This window comes from Phodopus roborovskii, unplaced genomic scaffold, assembly GCF_943737965.1.
Source record: "Phodopus roborovskii unplaced genomic scaffold, PHOROB, whole genome shotgun sequence".
NCBI classification, from domain to species: Eukaryota; Metazoa; Chordata; class Mammalia; order Rodentia; family Cricetidae; genus Phodopus; species Phodopus roborovskii.
In genome coordinates, this window is record NW_026126549.1 from 25,848,427 (window position 1) to 25,859,745 (window position 11,319).

Genomic DNA, 11,319 nt, shown 5'->3' on the forward strand with positions numbered 1-11,319 from the left:
AGGAAAGGGAAGCACTGAGCAGGGACTGGGAGTGCGAAGAGAGGCCGGGGTCCAGCCAGTGAGCTGCAGAGAAACTCACAAGACTGTGTATGGACACTTGAGTCAAACAAGTAGAGAGCCTTAGAGAGGGCTGTAACATCTGCCTGAAGGCAGGTGACAGAGTCTTCCTGCCAGGCACTGGACAGATGCAGATGGTGACCAGAGGGCTGTGGATGTAGCTGGATCAGAAGGAAGCCCCACACATCGCTGGGGGAGGGGAGAGACGGGGACGGCAGACTTCTGAAGCTGAGACACATTATCAGAAGGATCTGCCCCAGCACAGACTAAGCATGCACTTGGTACAAAATGTGATATGAACTAGAAACCACTGCATCTATTAGGTACCGACTCTATGTCCCTAGACACCAAGCCAGTTTTACTCTTAACTCCAACAACCACAGTGTAGAATGAAAGGGGGAACTGAAGCTGGAAGAAGGTTGTATGACTTGTAGCTCAAGAGCAAGCTGTCATGAGCAGCATCTGACCATTGTGACAACAGAGGGGCGGGTAAAAAATAAGCGCGTCCATACCCCAGTTTCCCTGAATAACCGGGGTCCCTCTGTTTCTCTTTCACAGCATGTTTGATGTTGGTGGCCAGAGGGATGAGAGAAGAAAATGGATCCAGTGCTTTAATGGTGATTTGCATGCTCCTAGGAGGGCTGGATGCTGACTCCCACCACGGTGTCCAGCTGTGTTTTAATCAAACTCTATATGTAAAGTATAGAGTAGTAAACATAGCATGTAAAGTAACGGAACATCTCCAGTTACCTTTTGGGTAGACCCCTGGTCAAGCGCAGCAATGCCCAGCTGTGCATATTCAAGTCATTCTAGCTACAATCCCCAAATGACAGTGCCCGGGACCTTAGCAGTCATAACCCCAGGAAAACTGACATCATCTAAAGTGCTTCCCTCTTTGCCCAACATAGATGTCACGGCCATCATTTATGTGGCAGCCTGCAGTAGCTACAACATGGTGATCCGCGAGGATAACAACACCAACAGACTGAGGGAGTCCCTGGACCTGTTTGAGAGCATCTGGAACAACAGGTGACAAATAAATTCAGACTCGCCACTGGATCACACACCCTTTATTGAAAATACATCCAGAAGACTCTGGATGTTTTCACTGTTGCCATTGCTGCTGTTAAAAGTACCCATTTTAGCCAAGTATGTCAGCACACACCTATACTCCTAACATTAGGAAGGCTAAATCAAGAGGATCAGAGTTCAAGGCCAGCCTGGTCTACTAGCTAGACCTTGTAAACAAAAAATGTGAGGGTGAGTGAATGGTTCACTGAAGGAAGTACATGCCTTGCAAGCATGCGTGAGGACTGAGTTTGGATCTCCAGCACCCACAAGGGGAAGAAAAAAAAAAGCTGAACAGTTGGGGCAGGGGTGGATCAGGGCACAAGAGATAAAGCTCAGCCGTGGTACAGCATTTGACTGTGCACAGAGCTCGGGTCTGATCCCCAATACTGAAAAAAAAAATATATGATCTTGTCCTTATAAACATGCATAAAAATAAAAAAGAGGCATAAAATTATAGAAGTCTAATGGTAATTATCATTTGATATAATACATTTGATCATGTGTTTAGTTTTCTATAATTTAAGCTTGTTTGTATAGTATACAAAATTACATAAGTAGAAGGAAAACAAGACTGATGCGTCTGAGGGGGAAATGGGTTGCATTTACATTTGTGGTCAGAGTCCTATGGATTGATCCCTGGGACCCCGGAGGATTTCAGAGGGCATTGTCATTTATTTGGCAGCTAAGTTCCTTTTGACTAGACTTCAGCTTTTCTTAATCTCACCACCTCTGTTCCTGGGCCTCAGCCTTTAGCCTCTCATTCAGCATGTGGGAAGTTTAGTTCTGTGCCCCCTCCCCACCCCGCCTCCACTCCTGAGCTAAGAGAAAGTGAGACAAAGGAAGACTGGCTGCTAATTAAGTGCCTTGTGATTGGCTAATGAGCCATTTTGTACTTTAGCAACATTTTAAAACTTCTCCCATTGGAGTTTTCTGGCCCATTAGACCCCAAAATTACATCGCAAAAGTTCAAGTGTATTCATTACATGCCTAGACGTCTGCTTTGTTACTGATAAATGTTTGTCCCCACAGAGGTTCATCAAGAAAAGAGTGAACTGCTTCGTGGGGGCAGGGGGCGCTTTGTCCTTGCTGGTACAGAGAATGCGAGTAATGGCTTATCAGATGATAGCGAGTCAGCCTCTGGAAGATGCCACTGGTGGCCCACTCCCCTCTACCTTTTTGTCTGCCTTGCAGAACTGGGAGTGGGGGTGAAATCAGGGTCTCGGAGTGGGCAAGCACCTGCCACCAAGCTTCATCCATTGAGTTTTCCCTTTTAGTCTGGCAGCATCATCCTGACCAGCGCTTTCACATGCTAGTATTGTGAAATTGACGGGGATTTATTTTTTTTTTTTTTTTCTTTCTTTCTTTCTAGGTGGTTACGGACCATTTCTATCATCTTGTTCTTGAACAAACAAGATATGCTGGCAGAAAAGGTCTTGGCAGGGAAATCAAAAATTGAAGACTACTTCCCAGAGTATGCCAATTATACTGTCCCTGAAGATGGTAAGATTTCAAAACTGTCTCACTTACAATTGAAGAATCCGACTGTCCTTTTCTCATAGTCCTGAACTGTAAATCAGAGATGTCTGGTGAATCTAAGTAATTGCCCCTGATCCTCTCTACACTCCCCTGCCAAAGTACTAGGGTACCAGGTGAGTAACCCTATCCAAAATGCTTAGGACCTGAAGGGTCAGGGAGCTTAGAATGTTTTGAATTTTGCAATGTTTGCTTATCTGAGAGATGTGACCCATATTTCTTAAGCAAAACTCATTGAATGTTGGAATGTGTTTATGCACCTCAAATACGTAGCCTGAGGGTTTTGACCAACCTGTGTGACAAGAAGCCAGCTGTGGAAATTTTTAATCTGTGGTATGATGTCAGTACGTGAAGGTTAGCAGATGTGGAATATTGGAGGTTTTGTGTGTTCAGAACTCAAATGTCCTACTTGGGATTTTACTGTAAATGGTTTAGAGTTTTTCTATTAATGATGAGTCACATAAGGAAGGGCTATGAGTGTGTGACTGTCTCACACCACCAGCTGGATCATTTGTGACCCAGGCACATCATTCAAACCCCATAGAGTAACCACGGATGGTGGCTTCTGTTATTTTTTCCATAGAACACCGGTTCTCAATCTATGGGTCATGACCCCTTTGGGTTGCACATCAGATATTTACTTCGTAATTCATTACAGTTATGAAGTAGAATTGAAATAAGTTTATGGTTGGGGGTCAGCACAACATGAGGAACTGTATTAGGGTTGCAGCATTAGGAAGGTTGAGAACCATAGAACAAGAGGGGATGGATGCTTGCTGCTCCAGACCCCGTAGGTAGAGCTTCAAAGGTAAGACAGGCCTCTATCCCCTGGTGTCCATGCCTGTTGTGTCAACTACTCCCATGGCCTTCCGTGGCAACACTGATGGTCCCAACTGGGTGACCAACTACACCAGCCTCCTGGGATGGAGAGGATCCAGCGATAAGGTGAGGAAGTCCCACTTGCACTTAGATGATGATGATGATGTGTGTTGAGCCACTGGGTGTTTCTAGGACTGATTTGCTAAAGGGAAAGTAAAAGCACTTCTAAAAAAAATGTGAACCCCCACACCCCCACCCAACCCCTGCAGTGGTGGTGTGTACGCCTTTAATCCCAGTACTCCAGAAGCAGAGACAGGCGGGTCTCTGTGCATTTGAGGTCAACCTGGTCTATAGAGCAAGTTCCAGGCTCTAGTAATACACAGAAACCCTGTCTCATTTAAAAAAAAAAAAAAAAAAAAAAAAAAAAAAAAGCCTATGAGCTAGATAAAACCAAACAAAAGGGGTGATTCTAGAATCTAGAGTTGGAATTGCGTTTCTTACCACTATCGAGGACAGAGAAACCTCAAGACTCTTTTGCTCTTTGTGTTTCCTTTTGTCTCCTCCACCCGTCATTCCAAAGCCCTGGCTTCAGTGCAGTCCTGGGAAAATCCTGAGTGACAGGGGACCAATACTTGTGAGAATCAGCAGATGCCAGGAATAGGCCTGGGGTACAGCCCCTGTTCTGTCGGACAGCCGCTCCTTTATTGTAACCTTGAGCAGCCTGTGTAGCCAGAGCATTGTGCTGTTAAATTAGTAACCAGCTCTGACTTCTGGCTGGTTGGTTAGTTGGGAGGTTTGTTTTTGTTTTGTTTTTTAAGACAGTGCTTTACCATATAACTCTGGCTGTCCTGGAATTCCATATGTAGACCAGTCTGACCTTGAACTCATAGACACACACACACACACACACACCTGCCTACCTTTGCTGAGATTAAAGAAGCGCACCAGGTCCTTTTGCAGTCAGTACATAACTCAGATCTCACCTCACTGTTTGGCTTGTTGCTGTCCCAGGCTGAGCCGGGGCTCTTAGAAAAGCTGTACAGGCATGGTTTCAACTTCCCAGATACCACCTGCCTCTCACTGTCTCCTAGTCCAGCCAATAGCTGAGTTTTCTCTCTGGGACCTTCTCCAAGCACTACTTCCCCAGGTGTGGTCCTCACCTCACTCCCTTCAGTGACTCAGTTTCCAACTTTGCCTTTGTGGCGATGCATGCATGCATGTGTGCGTGTACACATTTGTGCATGCCTGTTTGCTTGCCTTCCTGGAGCACTTGAGTTTTAGACACAGCCATCTCTCTCAATCACAAACACACCTTTTTGCCCCATCAAAGAGCACCAGCCCCATTGGCACTTGCTCTGCACAAGGAGGTGGAGCTTCCCAGCAAAGGAACACCAAAGGGATTCATTGTGACAGCTGGAGGGATCACGGTTCCCGCCACAGGGCCAGGCCCAATGACTGCTACTCACTTGGGATCATGTGTCCAGTCTATCTGTGAGTTCCAGGGTACCCATCTGTCCCTGGCCTGGGTAGTGACTGCTGGTAGCCTGGACTCACCATCTAGCCTGTGATCCTCAACTCTTAGCAAGAAAGTGTACATGGTGCAGCATGGGTGAAAGGCAGTGATTACCCAGAATGAAAGGACTTCAGGCTGTGTAAATGCAGAGACCATAGTGCCAGAATGCCAGAATCCTTCTTGCTTGATTGGGAAGAAAGAAGGACATTAGGGCACTTCATGATGGAAGTGTTGGATACATGGTTATTTTGATCATTCATTGTGTTCATAGTGATAATTTGATAAACCAATACATGTCAAAATGTATCAAAGTGTACATTTGAAATTCGTACAGTTTAGGGTCTGTAAATTATCCCTCCATAAAAACCAGTGCCCAGTTCCCAGCAGATGAATGTCCAGAGCATCTCTACAGGTGATGTCACTAGACCCTGAGGTTCCAGGACATGCTTGGGTTGATAGAGGGTTTGGTGCAGTGGACTTCCCAGTCACTAGAAGAGAGTCCTCCTACAAGACTGACTTAAAAAGGCAATTTATCCCAGACAGCATAGCCTTCTACTATTGTAGCTAGGAAGTGGAAGACAGAAGGGGCTCAGCTTGTCACAACTCAGTCAGATGCCTTCTTGAGCAGGTGTTACTTGCCCTAACATGTCTGAGTTGCTATAACAAAATCCCTTAGGCAGGATGAGTTATAAAAACCAAGTATTCCAGAGGCTGAGAAATCCAAAAGCAAAGCACCAGCAGATTTAGAGTCCGGTGAAACCAACTCTCTTCAGTGAGTTCTGTGTCCTCAATTGGTGGAAGACACCAACAGCTCCTTGGGGTCTCTTGCATATGAATGCTGTATCCCACTCATCATGGCAGAGCCCCTTATAATGAAGCTATCCTACTTGCTGACACTTTGATGAGGAAGACAATATGAGGAGAATATACATGGCATTCAGACCAGAGGGTTATGGGCGTTTTCTCAGAGTTCTGTGAGCATTACAGTGCTTTGGGAGGAGAGAAACATTGCCTTTAATTTCTGCCCTGTTATACATGTATGTTAATGCCATTGACATACACAGGCCTGTGTGGTTGGTTCCTTCTGTGCTGCCATACTTCCCTGTCTTTGCTTCCTGCCAGTTAAATGAAATTTCGTTTTTAATTTCAATAGCAACGCCAGATGCAGGAGAAGACCCCAAAGTTACGAGAGCCAAGTTCTTTATCCGAGATCTGTTTTTGGTAAGAGATTCTCCTGCCCTTTTGTTTCGTGCCTTAACCTTACAGGTGCCTCACTCTCTGCAGTTTGCTAATTACTCCTCCATGACATGACCTCCCTGTTTCCCAAAATCGTGAGCCAAGAGAAGAGTCAGCCTCTGGAGCCTTAGAGAGGTTAGATCTCTCACCCAGTTAGTCCCATAGAGCTTCCAGCACACCTGGAGGGAGTAGCAGGTGACAGGGCTACATTCCGTCCACCGGTGTCTTCCAAACACAAGCAAGTCCCGCAGGGTCTAAAGTGCACACATTCAAACCATGTGTCTGCTTCCTCCATCCAAAAGCAGGCTGGCATGAAAATGAACTTGCCCAAATTCTGCCCCTCCCTCTCTCAATTGCGGTATTTGCTATGTACTTTTTTTGGCTTATGGGTTTGTTTTCCAGGACCTTGTATATGCTAGGCAAGCATTACACCACACGCTGTATCCCAGTCCTTGACTATTTTTGAGAGAGTATATGTAGTTCAGGCTGGCCAAACAACTTGCATTCCTCCTACCTCTGCTTCTGGGATTACTGGTGAGTGTCAGCAGACCCTGCACAATTTATTATTGTCATTGTTTTGGAGTAACCTACTGTGTGTAGCTGGCTATGAGTTTTTATTAGTTTAAAAGTGAGACATATCAAGACATTTCTATTAAGACTCCATGTGCTGTACAATACTGACAGCTGTCCACTTCGGGACAAATGGGGATCTTGGCTCAGTCAGTGCAGAGATGGACCACTACCCTCCCATATGTCTTCCCTTTGTCCCCTTACCACTGTGCCCCTAGGATGGGTTCCCTCTCAATGGTGAGTTAGAAAATAACTATGAAGAGACCAGGTTCCGTGTTGGGATATGGCTCAGTGACACAGCATGCTTGGGGCTCTGTGCTTCAATCAGGTCCCCTGAGAGGAACAACAGTCTCCTGAGATGTGAAGGACAGTACAGGAAAGCTTCCACTGTCAAGTTCAACAGTGAAGCCATTTTCTCTGTGGTTGGACTCTCAGGGCCTTTGTTGTGCTGATGCCCATTTACAGCCTCATGCCTGCTGGACAAAGACCACTGAGATACATCCCAATTCTGTTCTCCGATTGCCCCGTCTCACCTTGAACTTGTGACCCTCCTAATTTAGCCTGCCAAGTAGCGAAGAGGACAGCCCTGTGCCACCATACACAGCTTGGAAATTATCCCAGTAAGGGAATTTTATAGTATTTTATAGTAAATCAACAGGTTCTCTATCTCTGTCTCTCTCACACACAACATCCCAATCAGTTTCCCCTCCCTCTGCTCCTCCTCCCTTTCCATTCAGAAAAGAACAGGCCTCCCAAGGATATCAGTCAAACATGGCACAACAAGATACAATAAGTCTAGGCACAAACCCTCATACCAAGGCTGAGCAAGGCAACCCAGTAGTAGGAAAAAGGGTCCCAAAAGCAGGCAAAATGAGTCAGAGACACCTTCCGATGCTCCCACTGTTAGGAGTCCCACAAGAACACCAAACTACACACCCAATAACATGTAATCAGAGGACCTAGCTGAGACCCACATAGGCCCTCACAGGTTCCTGATTGTCACTTCCCTCTCTGTGAGCCCCTCTTAGCCATGCTTAGTTGGTTGTGTGGGCCATGTCCTCATGGTAGTCACTACCTCTCTGGCTCCTTCCTCTCCTACCTCTGCAGGGTTCCCCTTGTGGCTGTGGTCTCTCCATCTGCTCCCATCAGTTGCTGGATAAAGTCTCTCTGATGACTATTAGGCTAGACACCAATCTACAAGTAGAGCAGAGATCATTACAGATCATTTCATTGACACCACACTCATCTTGGAAACATATATAGGCCATAAAATGCTATTATAACACCTACTACAAGTTAACTAACCTTGCCAGTGTTGGGGTAACAGGGATGCACTACCATGTCCAGGTTTGTGGGATGCTGGTAAAAATCCTCATTGCACAGTGGGCAAGCACTGTGTCAAGTGAGCCACAACTGTCTTAACACTCAGAATCGTGGTAGTCTTGTGTCTCTTAGGCTATATACCTGTTTGACAGACAGGATACAATTGCAAGTTTTCACACCTTGGGCATCCTCTCCTCAAGCCTTAGGAGTGGGCTGTGCTCACACAGAACTCTATAGATCTCTTTTCCATTATTGTTATTTCCTGAAACAAGATCTTGCCATATAGCTCTTCCCATATAGTTCTATCTGGTCTGGAACTAGCTACATAGCCCAGACTGGCATCATACCAGGCATGGCTATCATACCTGGCTTGCCCAATTTAAATGAAAAATTCATCTTTTTTTGTAAGAAAATCAGTGAATGAATCAAGTTCAATGAGAGATGTAGGCTGCTTTAAGTTTGAAAATTCAATCCGACAATGATTTAACTCCCTAAATGATTGGTTTGCATTTGGGGCAACATGCAATTACAGAAGAAAACCTGTTTCTATCCCTTCTGTTCATACTTGTTCTTGCCAAATACCCCACCTGGTACTTCAGGGCCAAAAGATATTCATTTCAGTGACCGTAAGCTTAAACATGAAAGACTGGGCCAGGGCCATTGCTCAGTGGTAGAATACTTTGCCTGCCTTGCAATGACTGAGGCTCAGGGTTTCATCCTCAGCAACAAACACACTCAACAGGGAAACTAACATTCATTCTGAGCCCTCTGAGAAGTTTCAGAACCAGATGAGTACTTCCCCAAGAGCCTTGCTGTGGTCCTAACAGCTCCCTGAAGGCTATGTCCCAAGATGCTTTTCAGATAAAAAATATTGGACAGGAGGCGCTGAGATCCTTCCAGTGGCCACATGTATATGTTTCTGCTGCGGCTTTGGGGGCTGCCAAGGTGACATCCCATAAGCCAGCATCCCATAGACTAGAGGCTTAGCCAACAGAAATACTACGTCACATCTCTGTATGCTGGTGTTGGCTGAGGGGCCAACAGAGGACCTAATCCTGAGGCTGTTCTTCTTGGCATATGGATGGCATCCCCACTTTGTGTCCCCATGATCAGCATCTGCATGTCTGTGGCCTGACCTCCTCCCCTTCAGGGACATCAGCTGTGTTGGACTTACGCTAAAGATTTTAACCACAATTGTCCCTTTAAAGATCTTGTCACCAAATGCAGGCACCTCCTGAGATCCAGATCCAACATAGAAGTTTGGAGATGCAGTTCAGCTCTACCTTTCTCTAGTCTGTCCAAGATAGCTTCACAGATGGACTGTATTTAATCTTGTGCTTCCCACAGTTGGCAACAGCAAAGAACCTTTCTCCAAGACACACACACATACACACACACACACACACACACACACACACACACACACACACGCTCGCGCGCGACATTCCACTGCCAGCCAAGGTCACCTGTGGAGAATGCAGAAGTATAACTGAGATACAGTCCCATCACATGTGGTACAGGAGTTGCATGGTGAAGCAGGAAGATGGCTATAGCTCCGGAGTTCAAGGTTGGAGTAGGCAACATAGCACAAAATATATTAAAACTCAAAAGTTACATTAGCTCCCACATATGCAGGCAGAATATATTTTTGCTAGCAGAGTTCTGCTCACCAGGGCAACATAGACAGATACTAGAAATTTCCATTCCAAAGCCTGTACTATGTCTCAACTCAGATTCAGTGCCTGTGGCTGAGGCAAGTTTAACTCTCTCCTGGGACAGGCTTGGTTCCTAGACTGTTTGTGAAAGCCAGTCAGCTGAACTCCCCTAAGCTGCCCTCAATTTGATTGCCCTGGGCCTTGTCATCCTGACTGTAACATTCTCTTTACAGAGGATCAGCACAGCTACGGGCGATGGCAAACATTACTGCTACCCCCACTTCACCTGCGCCGTGGACACAGAGAACATCCGCAGAGTGTTCAACGACTGCCGTGACATCATCCAGAGAATGCACCTCAAGCAGTACGAACTCTTGTGAGGGCCACCACTCCTCCCTCTTGGCCACCCCACGAGGCAGTGTATCTCCCTAGCCTGCGTGTCTGTTTACCCCGAGCCATGGTAGGGCGTAGTGAGTGTTTAGTGTCACCAGGCTGCCATCTGTCCTGTCCTAGGTATGCCTACCAGTGACCACCAAGCCTCTGGCTACCTCTGTCCCCCAGGTTTGGTTTCTGTTCCTTTGTTTTTCACTGGACTAAACATCCCCTCACCACCAACTCTCACATTGCTGATACTGCAGTGAAGTGTCTCTGAATGGGAACCTGTTTATTTTTTGATTGATCGGGGGATGGGATGCCTTGTCAAAGACAACGTGGTAAACAGGGGAAATACATTGTTTCAAGATATCAAGCATGATCACAAAACTTACCCAGACAGTGCCATGCACTGCAGCTCTTTCTGGTTTTCCCTTTATGAAATATCAGGTTAACAGGTAGCTACCCCTTCTGATCCACATTGGCCCAAGGCTTAGAGTAGACCTGAGCCAGCAACAGAGCAAGAGGAACTCTTTTTCAGCCACAGTTGCAGTAGCTGTAAGCCTCAGGCATTTGGAGTAGAGTGCTTCTTTGAGCCTTTTAGATTTAGGCAGAAAACCTATCATATTCATTACTGGAAATTGTGTCCTGTGTATACACAAGGTGTCCCTACGCCTTTGTGATAGCTGGGCATGGTCTTTCCTAGCTTCTTTTTGTTGTTGCTTTACTAGACTGTACAGACGACAAAATGTAATACTCTTTTGTATGACTACTAACGAAACCTCCTTGTAGAATTAGTTCTGTGCCAGGCAGCTTGCAGTCCACACAGCCTCCTGCGTACTTCTCAGTGGACAAGCAGTGGGATCTGTTTATCTTAGGATATTGTTATCAGGTTGGTATTTATGGAAGATTGTTCATTTCCCAATCATCTACTTTACCAGCAGCACCATCCCAACCCTGGAACTGTCGCAGCCACCTGCTTTTACTGCTCTGAAAACCTCGGCTGCTGCAAACACTGGGAAACCAAGTACATCACAATCTTTTTTTTTTAAGGGTACCAAGGGTTTTCTTTCCCCCACTCCAAGATGAAATGTTTCTGATGACTCCTTCGGGTTCCCCAGGCAGGAACAGGTCTACCATCCCTTAGTGAAGTTCTACACACAGTCCCTA

General features: G+C 46.0%; 2 protein-coding genes across 3 annotated transcripts in view; both read left to right on the top strand.

Annotated features, from left to right (window-relative positions):
* Gnal (G protein subunit alpha L) overlaps positions 1 to 10,611 on the top strand; it is a 108,347-nt gene extending 97,736 nt beyond the window's left edge. For both annotated transcript variants that reach the window (XM_051200803.1, XM_051200804.1), the window contains exons 8-12: positions 616 to 674; positions 966 to 1,086; positions 2,498 to 2,628; positions 6,147 to 6,214; positions 10,011 to 10,611. In XM_051200803.1, the coding sequence (XP_051056760.1) occupies positions 616 to 674; positions 966 to 1,086; positions 2,498 to 2,628; positions 6,147 to 6,214; positions 10,011 to 10,157 (526 nt within the window). In that variant the 3' untranslated portion in view covers positions 10,158 to 10,611. The remainder of the gene's footprint in view (positions 1 to 615; positions 675 to 965; positions 1,087 to 2,497; positions 2,629 to 6,146; positions 6,215 to 10,010) is intronic.
* Positions 1 to 11,319, top strand: part of Tubb6 (tubulin beta 6 class V) — a 192,041-nt gene that overhangs the window by 19,376 nt on the left and 161,346 nt on the right. The window lies entirely within an intron of this gene.